Source organism: Clarias gariepinus, chromosome 17 (assembly GCF_024256425.1).
Source record: "Clarias gariepinus isolate MV-2021 ecotype Netherlands chromosome 17, CGAR_prim_01v2, whole genome shotgun sequence".
In the NCBI taxonomy this organism is placed as follows: domain Eukaryota; kingdom Metazoa; phylum Chordata; class Actinopteri; order Siluriformes; family Clariidae; genus Clarias; species Clarias gariepinus.
In genome coordinates, this window is record NC_071116.1 from 24,367,426 (window position 1) to 24,387,683 (window position 20,258).

The 20,258-nt window shown below is 40.8% G+C and overlaps 1 protein-coding gene across 1 annotated transcript; it reads left to right on the forward strand.

Moving 5' to 3' along the window:
• Nucleotides 1-614: 614 nt before the first annotated feature.
• LOC128545503 (uncharacterized) lies at nt 615-19,664 on the forward strand. Its single transcript, XM_053515815.1, has 9 exons — nt 615-738; nt 887-938; nt 3,171-3,274; nt 3,778-3,826; nt 3,949-4,098; nt 11,264-11,437; nt 12,174-12,308; nt 16,539-16,703; nt 19,474-19,664. The coding sequence occupies exons 2-9, from the start codon at nt 917-919 to the stop codon at nt 19,662-19,664; spliced, it is 990 nt and encodes a 329-aa protein (XP_053371790.1). The 5' UTR covers nt 615-738; nt 887-916.
• The last annotated feature ends 594 nt before the right edge of the window (nt 19,665-20,258 follow it).

The following is a 20,258-nucleotide window of genomic DNA, read 5'->3' on the forward strand; positions in this document are numbered from 1 at the left end:
TAGTCTTTTAATAGTGAAAACTGAACATAGACATCTACAGAAGGGAACTCACAGAACAGGAACACAGGGCATAAGGGACAACAGAGGCTAACCAGGCTGAACAGGAACTAAACACTACCGGCTGGACAGACACTAAACACTACAGGCTAGACGGGAACTACACTAATAATAATAATAATAATAATAATAATAATACTTTTACCATTTATTATACTGTAAGTCATTAAATTCTTGAATCTGTTTAATTTTCTTAAATTGTAGCTCTGACAGTATTTCTAACCAAGGTCACATGTTAATTAAGCAATATCACACAAGAGGGAGTACTGTACTCCTGGATATAGCATGTTTCTTAAACATCCCAGTGATGTCATCATCTATTATCACCACACATGGAATGGCTTAGGGCAGCTCCGCGTTCGGCCGGAGAAAATGGCATGACGAGCGCCTGCAAACCCCAGCATAACCATGAAGCTGGGCACCATAACTGACATCTCGTCTGGAATTTACAAGGAGACATTCATATGTTTGTTTTTTTCTCACTGCACCCATTTTTACTTTTGCTTTTGGTTTAGCCGAGACAAAGAAAAAATAAATAAACGCCTCACTAACTGTAGTGGCACTGCAGTTTCTGTCTCCTGGTTTTTGCTTGGCCCAGGTCACTGTCCTACTACAGTCTATGATAACAATTTATAGTTACCATATGGATGTCATTCTGTAAAGTCACAAGGAAAAAAAAAAGTATTAGCCAAAATCTAAATTTATTTATCCAAAATTTAAAAGTTTCCTAATACTCAACCTTTTTTTTTAATAGAAACTATTCTACTATGCTATTTTACTGCTTTTGATATATTTTAACATAACTAATAACTCTGTATTTTATACACAGAGACACTAGCTGAAGTCCAGAATCTTCAGAATGAGCATCGTGGCTAATAAAGGTAACTTATAATTTAACTTACCTCAATAATAAACAAAAACATATTGCACTCCATATGTCTTTTTGATCTAAAGACTCATCATGAATGCCAGTGTTAAACAGTGTTAAATATCATCAGGCAGATGCAAGTGCAGGTTTATATATTATGTAATATATGTTAAAAGAAATAAAAATGAAAGCAAGGGCAAGCATAGCTGGTACAATACATACACGCTAAGCAAGACCAAGATTAAAATGATAAAAAATTAAGCCTGTAAACATAGCCAACACAGGAAATGTGTCCATATTTGGCACATATAATTTGTGGGGCTGCTGGGAACTGCTGAAGCTTTAGGCATTGGAGCAAAATAAGGGCCTTTTTAGACCTTGTCTTGTTTTCATGACAGCTGTTCTCCTAAACTATAATATAGTATGTAATATCTAATGTACAGAATAACTGGTCAATGATTAATTAATGATAAAGATTAATTAATCTATTCTAATGAAAGTCTATTCCAATGAACTTCTAGTACCTTCTATATAAATCTCTAACTGTTAAGATCATTTAAAGTGCTTAGTTAACATATCAGACTCTTGAATTTAATTTATTCCTTTTAGTTTGTGTGTGTGTGTCTGTTTGATAATGATGAGTATACAGAGGCCAGCATGTGTCAGCTGCTAAATATAGATAGAAATTTAGATAATGCTGATGTTCTTCTGCTTTGCCCTCTTGATCAGGTATTTTGCCAAGCAGGTTTAACACATTCTTCATAATCTTTTTGTGCTGATAATCCGTATTGTTGGACAGTGGTGGCCAAGTGTGTTAAGTCTCTAAGAGTAACTATTTAAAAGGTTGGCGGTTTGAGCCCCAGCTCTGCCAGGTTGCTGCTGTTGGGCCCTTGAGTAAGACCCTTAACACTATCTACTTCAGGATATAATGGCTGACCCTGAGCTCTGACCTTAGCCTACTTAAAAAAAAGAAAGAAAAAAAAGAAACGCAAAACTTAAAACTGCCTTTGTACTGCCTGTGATTTCTGGGATAATCCACAGGCACTCAGGTTGAAGAGAGGTTGCTGATTCATCTCTGCTGAATGTGGACAGTGTATTAACAGATTTTCATTACTTTCATCTATTTTACAATTGGTTTCAGCATATGTTTTAGTGGTAATGTACAGTTGCAAGAAAAAGTATGTGAACCCCCTGGAATTAACTGTTTTTTTGCATTAATTTCCCATAACATGTGATCTGATCTTCATCACAATAATCGGAAAACACAATGTGCTTGATCTGATAGCATACACAATAAACAATTATAATTCATTGTGTATTTATTGAACAGACCCATTAAACATTTGCATTTTTCTGGAGAAAAAAAGAAAGTAAACACCTTGCAGTTAATAGCTTGTCAAACCTCGTTTAGCAGCAACGACTTCTAGCAAGCACATCTGGGATTTCTGGATCAGACCTGCACAACATTCTGGAGGATTTTTTGAAAAAAATTTTTGTCATTTTGCAGCTGCCTGCCAAGATCAGTTCTCATGTTTTATTCTTGAATGAAGGAAAAGAGCCACAGTGTTTATCCTAAACTGGTGGTCTTTCCCCTGCTTTCCATGACAAAAATTGAGAGCATTCCACTTCTTTTTACTGCATCTTAATTCTTAGAAACGGGGTTTAGCACTGCGGCCTTGCACCTCCAGGGTCGAGGCTCTGATTACCCCCTCCAGTCTGTGTGTGGGGAGTTTGCATGTCCTTCATGTGTTTGGGTTTCCAACATGTAAATTAAGTTAGTTGGCATTCCCAAATTACCTTTAGTGTGTGCCGTGATAGATTGGCACCCTGTCCCGTGCCAGAATTCTCCCAGGATAGGCTCCAGTCCCCATGACTCTGTATAGGATAAGTGGTAAATAAGATGAATAAATGTTGTTACAGTAAATACAACATACACTGTCTTAAAATACTATTTAATGTCACGGTTGGATGGATGCAAAGGATGAACAATTGCAGAAGTTAAGACTCTTTAGTACCAAGATAAACAAAATAAGCCAAATTACTGCAAGAGTCTTAACATAGACAGTCTATTAAAAAACAACCTTATTTACAAACTGATTTACAGCAGAAGTGAACAGATGCAAGATGCAAGAACCCGGTTAATTGTAAAACAACATGCACTCTGGAAATTTTAGTTTCTCCTAAAACTTATAGTGCGTTCTAGGGTTTAATCCTGACATTTGATAAGCCTTTTTTTTTTTAATAGGTAAAAGATCAGAATGTTTCCTGAGATTTGTCGCCCTCCTGCTCATTCATATGCAAGTGGTGAACTCACAAGGACTTCCTGAAATTTCAGACATGTTTGTTGAGGTAACATTTTAAAAAAAAATGTATTAACTAAATGTTAACTAAATGTTAACTAGACAAGTGTGTCTTTATTCCCTGTAGATCTGGAAAGGGACTTCTTTAAGAGTCCTATACTGTACAAACAAATATCTACCGTCTGGAAGTAATCTGAATACTAATAATAATGATTAAAATATCAAAATATAATCCACATACAGTAAAACAGAAAAACAACAAAAAGAAGAAGATGTAAATGTTTATAAACAAAAAAACATGTTAAAAGATCGTATATGATATTGTAGTTTGCATGTTTGGTATGGCTTATTGTGTAGAAGTAAAGGCTTTGTAACAAATAGAACAAAGATATAACAAATAAACAGATTCTGGATAAGTAAAGTAATGGTAAACTTCAGATTTTCACAATAATTTAAACTGATTTGTCTATGTATTATACATAAGCATTATTATTACAATAACACTTATTATGCACTTTTACCTAATTAATAATTTTTCCCCTCAAAATCCAGTTTAGCTACATAGATGGACAAACGAACAATTTAAGGGAAAAAAGAGATGGTAAATGAAAATTATGTTTTAAAATCTGCTATATGATTTTAATGTAAATATTGTATTTATACCTATTACTATTATTTTTATATTTGTCATCCAAATAATCCAAATCACCTTATTATTTCCAGTGAACGCAGACATACTACAATATATTATAATTATAGAGGTGAATGTGTCACAAGCAATTTTCTTTGATCAAATCAAATCATCACTGGAGTCCTTCAGTCCTTTCCAAGTAGACAACACCACAGAAATTGATAGCCTAAACATTACAACAGGTGAGCTCTGTTTTAAAAAAAAAAAATAATAATTGTTTTTTTTAATAATAATTACTTGTGCATATAAAAAAATTACATATTATTGTATTGTATTTACATGTAAAAAAGTACAATAATTATTCAGTTATAAACAACTTGTTGTTAAAGAGCAAAATTACTTTGGTACTGTACACATCCATAACCTGTGATAAATGTTTTTTTATAAGAAAATATTTTGTATATACTGTATCTATATTCTCTTCAGAGAGAGAAGAGGAAAGGCAAGAGTTTAGGAGTGATAGTAGGGACTTTGAATGTTGGGACGATGACAGGGAAGGGAAGAGAGTTAGTTGATATGATGCAGAGAAGAAAGGTAGATGTACTGTGTGTCCAGGAGACCAGGTGGAAAGGTAGCAAGGCTAGAAGCTTAGGATCAGGGTTCAAATTGTTTTACCATGGTGTGGATAGGAAAAGAAATGGAGTAGGAGTTATTCTAAAAGAGGAGTTTGTAAGGAATGTTCTAGAGGTGAAGAGAGTATCAGATAGGGTGATGAGTCTGAAGCTGGAAATTAAAGGGATAATGTTCAATGTTGTTAGTGGTTATGCCCCACAGGTAGGATGTGAGTTAAAAGAGAAGGAGAAATTCTGGAGTGAGTTAGATGAAGTGATGCAGAGCATCCCCAGAGGTGAAAGAGTGGTGATTGGTGCAGACTTTAATGGACATGTTGGGGAAGGGAACAGAGGTGATGAAAATGTGATGGGCAGGTTTGGTCTTCAGGACAGGAATGTAGAAGGGCAGATGGTGGTGGACTTTGCAAAGAGGATGGAAATGGCAGTAGTAAATACTTTCTTCCAGAAGAGGCAGGAACATAGGGTGACATATAAGAGTGGAGGCAGAAGCACTCAGGTCGACTACATCTTGTGTCGACGTTGTAACCTGAAAGAGATCAGTGACTGCAAAGTGTTGGTAGGGGAGAGTGTAGGCAGACAACACAGAATGGTGGTGTGTAAAATAACCCTGGTGGTGAGGAAGGCGAAGAGGACAAAGGCAGAGCAGAGGACAAAGTGGTGGAAGCTGAGAAAGGAAGAATGTTGTGAAGTCTTTAGGGAGGAGTTGAGACAGGCTATGGGTGGTCAGGAGGTGCTTTCAGTTGACTGGACAACTACAGCCAATGTGATCAGGGAGACAGGTGGGAGGGTACTTGGTGTATCATCAGGTAAGGGAAAAGTGGACAAGGAGACTTGGTGGTGGAATGAGGAAGTCCAGGAGTGTATACAGGGAAAGAGGCTAGCTAAGAAGAAGTGGGACACTGAGAGGACTGAAGAGAGTAGACAGGAGTACAGGGAGATGCAGAGTAAGGTGAAGGTAGAGGTGGCAAAGGCCAAACAAAGAGCATATAAGGACTTGTATGCTAGGCTAGACAGTAAGGAGGGAGAGGGGGATCTGTACAGGTTGGCAAGGCAGAGAGATAGAAATGGGAAGGATGTGCAGCAGGTTAGAGTGATTAAAGATAGAGATAGAAATGTACTGACAGACGCCAGGAGGGTGATGAGAAGATGGAAGGAGTACTTTAAGGAGTTGATGAATGAGGAAAACGAAAGAGAACAAAGAGTAGAAGAGGTGACTGTTGTGGAACAGGAAGTAGCAAATATTGGTAGAAGTAAGGTGAGAAGGGCGTTAAAGAGGATGAAGAGTGGAAAGGCTGTTGGTCCTGATGACATACCTGTGGAGGTATGGAAGTGCTTAGTAGAGTTTTTGACAAGTTTGTTTAACAAGATTTTGGAGAGTGAGAGGATTCCAGAGGAATGGAGGAGAAGTGTATTGGTGCCAATTTTTAAGAACAAGGGAGATCTGCAAAGCTGTGGCAATTATAGAGGTATAAAGCTCATGAGCCAGACAATGAAGCTGTGGGAAAGAGTAGTGGAAGCTAGGTTAAGGGCAGAGGTGAGCATTTGTGAGCAGCAATATGGTTTTATGCCTAGAAAGAGTACATCAGATGCAGTATTTGCTTTGAGGATGCTGGCAGAGAAGTATAGAGAAGGTAACAGGGAGTTGCATTGTGTCTTTTTAGATTTAGAGAAAGCGTATGACAGGGTGCCAAGAGAGGAGCTGTGGTATTGTATGAGGAAGTCTGGAGTGGCAGAGAAGTATGTTAGAGTGGTGCAGGACATGTATGAGAGCTGTAAGACAGTGGTAAGATGTGCTGTAGGTGTGACAGAAGAGTTCAAGGTGGAGGTGGGTCTGCATCAAAGATCGGCTCTAAGCCCCTTTTTGTTTGCTTTGGTGATGGACAGGATGACAGATGAGGTAAGACAGGAGTCCCCATGGACTATGATGTTGGCAGATGACATCGTGCTCTGTAGCGAGAGCAGGGAACAGGTGGAGGAAAATTTGGAGAGGTGGAGGTATGCTCTGGAAAGCAGAGGAATGAAGGTTAGCCGCAGCAAGACAGAATACATGTGTGTAAATGAGAGGGACCCAGGAGGATCGGTGAGGCTACAGGGAGCAGAGGTAAAGAAGGTGCAGGATTTTAAGTACTTAGGGTCAACGGTCCAGAGCAACGGAGAGTGTTCAAAGGAGGTGAAGAGGCGGGTACAGGCAGGTTGAAATGGGTGGAGAAAAGTGTCAGGTGTGTTGTGCGATAAAAGAGTATCAGCGAGAATGAAAGGAAAGGTGTACAGGACAGTGGTGAGACCAGCGATGCTCTACGGCTTAGAGACAGTGGCGCTGAAGAAAAGACAGGAGGCAGAGTTGGAGGTAGCAGAGCCGAAGATGTTGAGGTTCTCTTTGGGAGTGACAAGGATGGATAGGATTAAGAATGAGTTTATCAGAGGGACAACCCACGTTAGATGCTTTGGAGATAAAGTCAGAGAGGCCAGATTGAGGTGGTTTGGACATGTTCAGAGGAGAGATTGTGAATATATCGGTAGAAGGATGCTGAGGTTGGAACTGCCAGGCAGGAGGTCTAGGGGAAGACCAAAGAGGAGATTTATGGATGCAGTGAAAGAGGACATGAAGTTAGTTGGTGTGAGAGAAGAGGATGCAGAGGATAGGGTTAGATGGAGGCAAATGATTCGCTGTGGCGACCCCTGAAAGGGAACAGCCGAAAGACAAAGAAGAAGAAGTATCTATATGTTCTGTAAATAATAATATTGTGTTTACACATAATACACAGTACAGTATGTTTTAAAGTAACTAATTACATTACAAAATTACTGTTTTTAAAAAGTAATCAGTTACATTACAGCTTTACTTCCTGATAAAAGCAACTAGTTAGAGTACTTTTCCATTAAAAAAATGAAAACTCCTTTGTGATTTCTCATGCATTTTGTTTTGGTCAAGACCTTTATAATTATTCTACCATCATCACTCTGCGAAATTTGGCCTATAATCTGTTAACTACTAATACCCCTATCTCATCTAAGCGGTTTCGCGCAGTGGCCGAAAGTATGTTTTTTTCCACCGCAAGTTTTGGCGCTGTGATGAGGTTTCCATCTTTTCGCGTGTCGGTCCTCTCATAGTCAAATCGCATAGTTGAGATAGGGGTATAACAGCAGGAAAAACGTTTTGGGTTACTTTGCTGTAACCCTGTTCCCTGAAAAGGCGGTAACGAGATGCTGCGTGAAAACGCTATGGGAACATCTTGTCATGTTGCCGGTTGTGAAGCATGTGTGTACCAAACACGCCAAATTTTTGGCTTTTATAACCTCGGTCAGGTGACGTCATCTGATAGGACGCACCTGCAGGTTATAAATTAGAGTGAACCGGAAACATTCCTCAGATTGATTTGTCAGTGCGGCATTGGGACGCAGCATCTCGTTCCCGCCTTTTCAGGGAACAGGTTTACAGCAAAGTAACCCGAGACGTTCCCTTTCAAAGGCTACACTCGATGCTGCGTGAAAACGCTATGGGAACGAGAATGCCAACGCCGCCGTACTGCAAGTGTCTGGACTCCAAGGTTGTGTAGCGTGTGCGCACAAGGCCAAGAGGGTCTCAGAACTATGTCTGGGTAGCTGACTCGAGGACCCGTGGGCCCGGAGTAGCATGAACATCCAAACTATAAATGTAATAAATGTGTGCGGAGAGGACAACCCTCCGTGTCACACACTTGCTGCAGGAGAATACCTCTTGCTAGTGCAATAGATGAGGCGATCCCCCTGGTTGAATGAGCCCTAGTTCCGATTCCTAGAGGCGAAGTGAGCCCACGCGCCTCATAGGAGAGGGCAATAGCCCAGTGTAGTGGGGGCCACCCCCCGTTGCGGCCCCAGACCATGTAAAAGCTGCTTTGACTTACGCCACTAGCTGATGCGGTGGATGTAAATCTGAAGAGCATGTACTGGACACAGTAAGTGAAGTCTCTCCTGCTCCGAAGCTGTAAAGGCGGAGGACAGAAGGCTTCAAAACAATAGGATGCATATTGGCAAATGTGTGCGGAGAGGACCAACCCTCCGCATCACAGACTTGCTGCAAAGGAATACCTCTTGCTAGTGCAATTGATGAGGCGATTCCCCTGGTTGAATGAACCCTGATTCCTAGAGGCGAAGTGAACCCGTGCGCCTCATAGGAGAGGGCAATAGCATCTCTCACGCAGCTGCGGCTTCAAAACATGTAAAAGCTGCTCTGACTTACGCCACTGGCTAATGCGGTGGACGTAAATCTAAAGAGCACATACTGGACACAGTAAGTGAAGTCTCTCCTGCTCCGAAGCTGTAAAGGCGGAGGACAGAAGACTTCAAAACAATAGGCTGCATGTTGGCAAATGTGTGCGGAGAGGACCAACCCTCCGCGTCACATACTTGCTGCAAGGGAATACCTCTTGCTAGTGCAATTGATAAGGCGATTCCCCTGGTTGAATGAGCCCTGATTCCTAGAGGCGAAGTGAGCCCCACGCGCCTCATAGGAGAGGGCAATAGCTGTCCGATCCTCTTAGAGAGGTAACACCATTTAGAAAAACCATCTTAGAATAGTCTTAATCACGCTGGCTGGAAGACCAGCTTGACTTAGAGTCAGAGAGTAGTAAAGGGGACATTTGCTGATCTTGAGAGGCAAAGAGGTCCACCTACGCTACATGAAATTTTCCCAGAATGTAAATCGCCCTGAGGGACAGGAATCTGGTGCGCTAGCTATTTAGCGGCGCGAGCACAGTCCGCCCTGGCGATTAATATATGAGACTGCCATAGTGTTGTCCACCCGCACTAGGACATGGTAGTCTCAACTGCTGGAGGAAGTGCTTTAGGGCCTGAAATAGAGCCATGATTTTGAGGCAATTTATGTGCCGCGCAAAAAGATGGCCTCTTCAGCTCCCTTGGGCTGGACGGTCATTTAAGACAGCACCCCAGCCCATGAGGGAAGCGTCTGTCGTTAGCATCTGCGACGACAAGACGAACTTAGAGTGGGACCCAGAGTCAGAAACCGGGGTCTGAACCACATAGGAAGGGTACAAAGCACCTGGCGCGTAGCCCTTATTGGGGATTGGCCCTAGAGTAAAATCCCCTGGTTCTTAGCCACAACTGAAATGCTCTCATGTGCAGAAGGTCCAAAGGTGTCACCGTGGATACAGCTGCCATGAGAGCTAAGATCTCTGAAAGTGATGGTCACTTTCTGGTCTAGCTTGATTTCCTTGACGGTGTTGAGAATGGATTCGACACGAGCTGGAGACAGCTGTGCCCGCTTACGCTCAAATTCCATGTGACACCCAAAAATGTTGTCCTCTAAACAGGAAAGAGCATGCTTTCATGGCATTGGATCTCAATCCTAGGAAACAAAGATTAGCTAAAACGACATGCTGATGTCAAGCGCTAGCTACTAAGACTGGGCCAGCCAGTCATGTAATTCAATACAGATGCTCTGGAGTCGTAAGAGCCAGAACTACATCCATGTATTTTGTGTATGTGCGGGTGAAAAAGCTAGACCAAATGGAAGGACCCGATACTGGTAAGCTTCGCCCCAGAAAGCGAACCTCAGGAACCTCCTGTGTTGTGGCAATATTTCCATTGATTTATTTTTAGATAGCGGTAAAGCCCGCAAAATCTAAAAAATTGGACGCAGCCCCCCGTTCCTCTTGCACTTTCCGGTTTCATGGAAGTGGAGACCACGCCATTGAAACCCGGAGGGTGATGTGAGAACTGAATCCTGTAGTTTCTCTGTACAGTGCTTAGTACCCAAGGAGATATACTCGGCAGTAGCTTCCACGCTGCCAGTTTCTCAGAAAGGGGCAAAGCTCAGCGGCTTGGTTAAACGGGGGGGGATGTTAGATGTTCGGTTCCTGAAACACGGCAGGAAAAACCCGAAGAACTAACATTTTATTGGAGACTGGAGTTGCCCGAAACACCAGTGGTGGCGGAGCAAGAAAACCAACCTCCTGGGGGTGCCAGGGAGAACACTTCATTCTTTAAAAGGAATTCTGCGTGCCTCTCCCCATTGGGGGGCCACCCCCCACGGTCCTGGGCACATGAACCTCAGGGCTTCTTTGTGAAGACAATATGCCAGTCTGACCTCTTTTGAGGCGTCTTACAGTGCGGACATATAGCCACATCAGCAGTCCTCATGCCTCCCTGCAGCATTTACATTTAAGCATTTGGCAGATGCTCTTATCCAGAGCGACTTACATTTTTATCTCATTATACATCTAAGCAGTTGAGGGCCTTGCTCAAGGGCCCAACAGTGGCAACTTGGTGGTTGTGGGGTTTGAACCTGGGATCTTCCGAACCGTAGTCCAATGCCTTAACCACTGAGCTACCCCTGGCAGCATGCTTAATGCACGTTCACGCAGATGAGCAGGGACCCTGGGCATCTTTCTTTGGGTGTTTTCCACAGTCAGTAGACAAGTCTCTTTAGTGTCTTGCGTTTTTAGAACTGTGACCTTAAATGCCTACTTTCTGTAAGCTGTTAAGGTCTTAACGACCATTCCACAGGTGCATGTTAATTAATTGATTACGGTTAATTAAACATGCATGGAAAACATTGTTTAAACCCTTTACAATGGAGATCTGTAAAGTTATTTGGATTTTTACATTATTGTTGAAATACACAGTCCTGAAAAAGGGGCGTTTCTTTTTTTGCTGAGTATATATATATATATATATATACACACACACACAAACACATCAGACTATTTTTCTTTTCCTGAAGTTTGTAAACATTTTTTGGCCTAACTCTGCATGTATATCTATTTTTATTCAACAGTGTGCAGTTTGAATGGTACTGAATATCAGTGCAGTTGTGAAGATCAGTATTTTTGGCCGAGTGAAAAGTGCACACTGTTTGTTTCTTGTGGTAACATCACCAATTCCTCATGTGGCTGCATCAACACTCTTCCAAACGATGGACAATTCTGCCAACCATTCAATGATCTGCTGAGTATGTATAATAAAATAAATAATGCTCATTTTTTACTTTATTGGTATACAATTATAATTAAACTCCAATTGCATTGTACTTATGAAGGTTTTGTTTGATGAAAGAGGTAGACCAATCTCTGCAAACATGTTTAAAGCCAAATAATAAAAATTTTAAAGTAAACAGTTGGTTAAACTTTTTATAATTACTTATTATTTATGGTATGCTGTACTTCATAACTCTTCATCTGTAACAGAAATCCTTAATCCTTTCCAATATCTATCAAAAGATGTTCAAAATTTGACAAATGTCACCTAAAAATATTCATAATAATATTCATTGTCATCATCATAAATGGCAACGCGTGGCTTAGTGGTTAGCACTGTTGCTACCTCCAAGGTCGAGGTTCGATTCCCGCCTCGGGTCTGAGTGCAATGGGTTTTCATGTTCTTCAATTGCTTGGTGGGTTTCCTCCGGGTATCCGGTTTCTTCCCACAGTCCATGCAAGACATGAAGATTAGGCTAATTGGCGGTCCCAAATTGACTGTGGTGTGTGAATGAGCCTGTGAGTGTATTTGTGTGTGCCCTGCGATGGATTGGCACCCCAACTAGGGGGTACCCCACCTAGTGCACCCCTATGTCTCCTGGGATAGGCTCCAGGCCCCCCATGACCCTGCACTCTGAATAAAGCTGCATAGACGAAGAATGAGAGTGAATAATAATAATAAACTCTGTGTTTTTCTCCACATTTGTATAGCTGAATATCTGATTTTCTTTGAGATTGATGCAGTAAATGTGACAGTCGTAAATGAACTAAGGAACATTCTGGAGACACACAGTTTACCCTTTATAAACACTAACATCAATATCACTGAAATCAACGTTACTACAGGTACTGTAACACCTTTTTTAGTTTATGCAAATTCCTCTGGACAGAATTTATTGTAAAAACTAGATCAACAATTTGTTTTGGTGCTGTGATAAGCTTATTGTGTTAAATGATATAGTTATTATTCACATTAAATTGTACAGACTGTCAACCAATTCTAACCATAAACCATAAATCAAAACCATCATCAGAAATGCAGCTTTAGAAAATCTATCCACACATTCTTATTTGACAATTCGCCATCCTTGAGGCCTCTCCTTCAGCCACCGACAGAAACCTGTCGTCTAAGCTTAAGTGTTTGGGGGATTTTATTATTTTTATGGCGAATCGAGGTGTATGTGTACGACCGCGCGTGATAGTTTAAATCTCAGCGGAAGCGAGAGAGAAAGTTTATTTTAAACTTTCTCGCCCCTTCATAAGAAGCGCCGGGGCGCTTGAGAAGTTGACGGTAAAAAGGCTTATGATCCGGCGAGAGAGCAAGGGAAAAGGGAGATTCCGTCTTGTAAGCTTCCGCCAGATTTGCATGTAAAAATTGGCCGCGGCTCGCGATTTCGTTTTAAAGACGGCGAGCCGAGCGTGATGGGCTTTAATAGGGAAAAAATCACAATATTTTCCTGCTCCCTGCGTGCTCTTCCCCTAAACACTGAAAACAGGAAGCGTGGAGATCGCCCTCAGCGAGATATTCTTTTACACGGAGGTACGGACTCGTGTCATCTCGGATGTTTCCGGTTCATGCCTATTTATGCCTACCTCCAGGTGCACCTAATTAAATGACGTTACCTGACTGAGGTTATATATGTTAAAATTTTTGGCGTGTTTGACACACATGCTTCAACAACCGGTCTCGCGGAGAGCGTTCCCATAGTGTTTTTACACAGCATCGAGTGTAGCTTTTCAAAGGGAATCCTAATTTCTTCAATTCCACGGATAAAAAACAGTAACAATGTCAATTTTAGAATCTAGAATTCAGAACATTTAAGAAGAGGCCTTATCAAGAGGGCATTAAAGTGGTAAGGGGTGCATTTTAGTTTCTCTGAATGTATAGGTGTATAGTTGTGAACGGTCTGAATGCACCAAAAGTGCTGGGTTTTACTATTTAACCTAGAATCCTGGGTTGTTCATTTGGCCCAATCAGTGGGTAAAATAAACACTTTTGCTGGGTTGACACATTTCATTTGATTTAGTAGAACCATTTTGTTTTAAAAAAAAAGTCCCAAAATGTACATACCTTCACATAATGTAAATAGATTGTCACAGAATGAGAATATGAATAACTCAATTTTGACAAAAATGTCAGACTGAACCATATAATGCCACGATACGACAGTCAAGGACGGTTACAAGGCACAATCTCGTCCACTGTTTGGGAAATCCGACCATGCTGCCATCTTCCTCATGCCAAAATACAAACATAGGCTGAAACATCGGGGACCAATCGGTGGCCGCGTTTCAGGACGCACTCGATGATGCAGACTGGGACATGTTCAGGAACAGCTCCGATGATGACGTCAGCGTGTTTACGGAAGTGGTTGTGAGATTCATCGGGAAACTAGTGGATGATATCGTGGAGAAAAAGACTATCAGAATGTTTCCCAACCAGAAGCCGTGGGTGGATAAAACCATTCGCCATGTTTTGAGATGTCGCACCGCTGCCTACAATATGGGAATTGCGTCGGGGGACATGGAACCACACAAGGCTGAATCATATAACGTCCGGAAGGAGATGAAAGAGGCGAAGCAGCGCTACGGGAGGAAACTAGAGTCACAACTCCAACAGAGTGACTCTAGGAGCCTGTGGCAGGGACTAAGAACAATAACGGACTATAAAGCACCAACATTTGGTATGACTAATACGGACGTAACTGAGCGTGTTTGAGCGGCTGGTCAAGGACTTCATCATTTCTTCATTACCAGACACACTGGACCCACTACAGTTCGCTTACCATCCAAATCGTTCTACTGATGATGCCATGTCTCATCTCCTCCACACATCACTTACTTGCTTGGACACTAGAAGGGGGAATTATGTTAAAATGCTCTTCATCAACTACAGCTCTGCATTCAATACCATAATTCCCTCCACACTTACCACCAAGCTGGAGCACCTGGGACTCAGCTCATCTCTGTGTCAGTGGATCTCCAACGTCTTAACTGGCAGACCACAGGCAGTAAGGATGGGCGGACATGTCTCAGCCTCCATCACTCTTAGCACTGGAGCCCCCCAGGGGTGTGTTCTGAGCCCCCTGCTGTACTTTTTGTACACATATGACTGTGTGGCCACTACCAGCTCCACCAACATCATTAAGTTTGCTGACGACACCATCGTGGTGGGCCTGATCTCTGATAACAACGAGACAGCCTACCTGAAGGAGATTAGGAATCTGGAGAACTGGTGCCAGAGGAACAACCTCCTTCTAAATGTCAGTAAGACAAAGGAGTTGATAGTGGACTTTAGCACTAAGCAGGAGAGGAACTACCAGACCCCCGTCATCAATGACAGCCCAGTGAAGAGAGTGGACAGCTTCAAATACCTCGGTGTTCACATCACGCAGGACCTGTCATGGTCCTGTCAAATCAACACCGTGGTAAAAAAGGCCCGGCAGTGTCTCTACCACCTCAGACGCTTGAGAGACTTCAGACTCCCCCAAAAGGTGCTTAGGAACTTTTATTTCTGCACCATAAAGAGCATCCTGATGGGAAACACCACAACGAGCTCTACAGAGGGTGGTGCGATCAGCAGAGTGTACCATCCTTACCGAGCTCCCTGACCTGCACTCGATCTACAGCAGGCAGTGCTGGACCAAGGCCAGGAAGATCGTGAAGGACCTCAGCCATCCCAACAATGGACTGTTCTCTCTCTTGAGGTCAGGAAAGCGATTTCGCTCCCTGAAGGCCAACATAGAGAGACTGAAGAGGAGCTTCTTCCCGCAGGCGATACGATCTCTTAATCAGTACACCACACTTGTCTATAAAAATTTTATACATAAATTTGTTAATTTATGTTGTAATTTATGTTAGGTCTCTCTGTCCTGTCTCTGCTAGCCAGCTAACTGGGCCTCTTGGTTAGCTAGTTTAGTGTCTATGTTAATTTATGTTGTAAATTTATGTTGCATGTAGCACCTTGGTCCTGGAGGAACGTTGTTTCGTTTCACTGTGTACTAACTGTATATGGTTGTAATGACAATAAAGCCTACTTGAACTTGAACACAGTACTGACAATCACTCTGGACATTCATTTACACTAGTGGCCACTGCACAACTACACTCCGTGGTCATAAGTTAAATTACTCTATCACAAGTCACTTTAAATAAATCACTTTTAAGCATATTTGCACTGCACAAGACACTTTAAATATGTAGACTGCACAACCCTGAACATTACCATTTTTTTTATTACCATTTATTTTATTTGAATTTGTGTTGTACAGTTATTTTATTTTAACTTTAATTTTATATTTTATTTTATTCTTTCCTAGTTAAATTTACCTTTTAATTTATAATTATATTTATTTCCTATTCATAGTCTTTTATTTTAAGGTCATGAGCAGTTGTCTAAGCATTTCACTGCATATCGTACTGTGTATGACTGTGTATGACTGTGTATGTGACAATTTTTTTTTATTTAAATAAATCTGATTTGAATTGCATTTATTGTTTTGTATTTAATACAATGTCTGAACATTTATGTAAACACCTAACCCAAAGCCTAACCATTCCCTATTAAACTACAGTATTTATTTTGTTATTTTTTAAATATTACTATTTCATTTACTTTAAAATAACATTAATAAAAAGAGCAATATATCTTTTTAAAATATTATACAGTAGATTAAATGTGGGCTAAAAAAACTGTACAGTGGTTCTCAAAAATGTGACAGATGAGTACTTATGTCTATCAATCTGATATACAGTGTGCTGGGGAAACTCCCAGGTGGGAAGACACTGTTTTGTGTAGTTAACATCAAAGACAAAAAAAATCCTTTAAAACAAACATCAACAACCTCCACCAAAAATTCTGGAACGCAGTATACAGGATGTGTCCCACAGCCGTGATACATTATACTATAACCATGTTATACTAAACAATGCCAGTCATCACTGAAGTATTTCTTCAATACAACATATTATGACTTTATGTTTTGCTACGGCGGCGAGCATGGCGGTAATAGTCATTTTTGTTGACTACCTAATGTAGTTTTAATAATTTTTTTACAATATTTCTCTATTCCTCAGTGTGTTATCTACGTGTTTTTGAATACCAGTGTTTATGTCAGGATCATTATCTCTGGACACTTGAAAAGTGTATTACATATGGCTCGTGTTACTACCAATATGAAGGAGCATGTACCTGTCTCAATGCCCTTCCCAGTGATGGACAGATGTGTGTTCCAAAGAGTGGTAAGATAAAATGTATATAATGACCTAATATGAAGACCTAAAAAGGATTTGTTGTATTTACATGTCGATTGTCTTTATTTCTTTCTTTACAGAACTGCAAATTTTTCACCATCTGGTTGAATTTGAAATTAATATTGCAAGCACATCAATTAATGAAGTGATCAATTACGTTAGATACAACCTTGGAGGAAAAAATTTGCTATTTTTTTCCGGTCATGTGGCAGAAATTATAGAAGTGGACATGACAACAGGTAAGAGTTAGGCTGTGTATAAAAATATACTCAATTAAATATACTGTGCATTACTTTTGGGGTAACCTAATTTAATAGTCATGTAAAGACAGTGGTTAGCACTGTCACCTTACACCTCCAGGGTTCAAGTTTGAGTTCCAGCCAGGCTTGATTCTCGTCTCTGTGTGCATACTGTGGGAGTTTGCATGTTCTCCCTGTGCTTGGTGGGTTTCCTCTGGGTACTCTGGTTTCCTCCCACAGTCCAAAGATATGCAGGTTAGGCTAATTGGTATTCCCAAATTGCCCGTAGTGTGTGAATGGCTGTGTGAGTATATGTATGTGTGTGCCCTGCGATGAATTGGCACCCTGTCCAGGGTGTACCCTGCCTCATGCCCGAAGTCTCCTGGGATAGGCTCCAGGGGCCTCATGTATCAACGCTTTGCTTACGCCAGTTTTCATGCTCACGGTCAGATTTACTAACAGTGAAATTAACATGAGAATGTGCGTTCTGCCACGTATTTGCGTTCTTCCACGTATTGCGTATTTCTGTTGGCGACTCCTAGAGGCAATTATGTTAAATTGCACACTACAAAGTATCGCACCAACACATGTGAAAAACATTGCTATTAATTTATAATTTATAAAATAGGTTAATTTACAATATTTTTCTACCAATTATGTGATTTAGAACATATAAAAGCATGTGCAAATGTATACAACATTTAGTCTATGGCAATCGCATTGTTGGCCTTATTAGAGGACATTGTCAATGGCCGAATCCGAAGGGAACGCGTTTTAAGGGATCACAGTAATTTTCTGGCCCACGATGATGACTGGCTTATTAGCCGTTTCGGATTTTCAAGAGCTATCCTCTGGGAGCTCTGTGCTGAATTGGGTCCAAATTTGGAAAGAGAGACAGCGAGGAACCACGCATTACCCGTTCCCTTACAGGTGCTGACAACGCTTGGTTTCCTGGCAACTGGTTCTTTCCAAAGGGAACTGGCAGACCGCTCGGGGCTAAGCCAGTCGTCTTTGAGCCGTGCAATGCCAGCTGTATGGGACGGGATCATCGGCATGTCTAGCAGGCGTATAAGGTTTTCATACCATGCAGTTGACCAGCCAAACATTAAAGCGCAATTTGCAGCGATCGCCGGTTTTCCTAATGTAATCGGAGCGATCGACTGCACGCACATTGCTATAAAGGCGCCATCTGAAGACGAATTTGCATACGTGAATCGAAAACATTTCCATTCAATAAATGTGCAAATAATATGTGATGCTTAAATGCACCTAACAAATATTGTGGCAAGGTGGCCTAGGTCAACCCATGATTCATTCATCCTCACAAACAGCGTGGGATTCTGTGTACGCAGTGTTTCATACATCAGATTTTTTTACTGTGTACGCACATTTACAGCTTTGTCCGTACGCAATGTTTTAGTATGAATTCAACGCAAGTCTTTCTACATGAGGCCCCAGGTCCCTGCAACCCTGAATACAGGATAAAGAGGTTTAGAAGATGAGTGAGTGAGTAAAGACAGTGAAAACTATACTAACCCTTTACAAAGCAATTATTATTATTATTCTGTATAAATAAGTTTTTGTCTGTACATGAGTCAGAACTTACACTTTTAATGATATGTTTAGGTTTCATACATTGGAGGGCCAGAAACAGTCTTTTCTGTGTAAATATCGTCTGTATGTCTGTCTGTTCAATTTTGTCACAGCATTACACTAACCTGGCCGAACAGTATTAAATCAAACTATGCCAGTCCTTCAGTACCTGAAGCTAAACCTGTGCCCTAAATTAAATAAAAATGTTGAGTAGAAGGAACCTTATAAGCAGTTTCGTGCCAGCATTTTTGGACAAATATATTGCTTTTCCCCCTTAAGGTGGGCACGGTTATATGTGTCACTCAACAGAGCCAATGACAATAGTTTACAGTAAATACACAGAGAATGCAGAAGACACAGAAACGACTGTAATGCATCTAAAAAGCACCCTCATAAAATACCAACAAACGCGTGACACAGCATGGCTTACTTAAGATCCCAAGAGCAGACACAACAAAAAAAAAATGCAGCAAACCAAACAGAGAACATAACAGTAAATCAGATACAAGACAGTGACCCAACTTATACATGGACTACAGACCTGTTGCATCTGACGTCGCAACACAAGAGACATTACTTTCCGGATGCCAGTAGGGAAACGCACATTCAAAACCAATCAAGGAGGGTCTTTCAGCAAGAAAACACATCTGATAATGTTACATCATCTAAAGCAAAACTTTCTTTCCTTTCCTCCTGAATTGCCTCTGAACCATCCATGTTGTATTTTACAGTTACCATAAGCTACAAAGCTAACTAGAATCTAACACAAGGCTGTAACCACTGATCAAAGTAACAAAGCTGATGCACAAGTTTCAATATATGAATTTTATAGAACACAAAAGTAAAAAAATATATAATAATGAATAAAAATAAAAAGTCTGCAAATATCATGACAATAAGAAGATTAATCTACTTTAATTCCACAGTGTGCAGTCTGAATGGTGCTGAATATCACTGCTGGTGTCAGGGTCAGTATTTCTGGCCATGTGAAAAGTGCACACTGTATGGACCTTGTGATAACGTCACCAACACTTCATGTGGCTGCATCAACGCTCTTCCAAATGATGGACACTTCTGCCAGCCAGCCAATGAGCTGACCTGTATGTATGAAAAGTAAAACAAAAAATATTCATGCCAGATAGAAGCTTTTTGCTCTTTTTAACATAAAATTACCATGTGATAATTAACTTGTTCATGAAAAAAGAAAAGGTCAAGGCAAGTCAAGTTAAGGCATGTTAAATAGTCTTTTATTGTCATTTTAACAATACAGTTCAGTGCACAGTAAAACGAAACTAAGTTCCTTCGGGACCAAGGTGCTACATACAACGTGGATTAACTGCATAAATTAATAAAAATGTCTAAGACAAAACTTAATTAGCTACGTAACTAGCCAAGACAACAAACTAACAAGAAATTAACAAAACTATCGAAGAACAAAATACAAAATAACAAAATAAAGTGCACTTTTGAAAATGTGCAAACAAAAGTAACAACACAACTCAATGCAAGTAGTTTAATTCAGAGTATAGAAAGGAATAAAAGACATGCTTTAGAGCTTCATCTTAACATACAGTGTCTATGTTACAGGCCTCAGGCCGCCGTGACCTGTTGACAAAGTAGGTGTCCTGTTTCAGACAGGAAAAAGTAGAGACAAGAGACGTTAGTGGCTTGCGTCCAGTCAGGCTGTTCTCTGTCTTTATTAAACAGGAAT

Coding starts and splice junctions, on each gene's coding strand:
- LOC128545503 (XM_053515815.1), top strand. CDS start 917: ATGAGCATCGTGGCTAATAAAG. Junction 3,827..3,948: donor TTTAAGGGAAAAAAGAGATG/GTAAATGAAAAT, acceptor TATTATTTCCAG/TGAACGCAGACATACTACAA. Junction 4,099..11,263: donor TAGCCTAAACATTACAACAG/GTGAGCTCTGTT, acceptor TTTATTCAACAG/TGTGCAGTTTGAATGGTACT.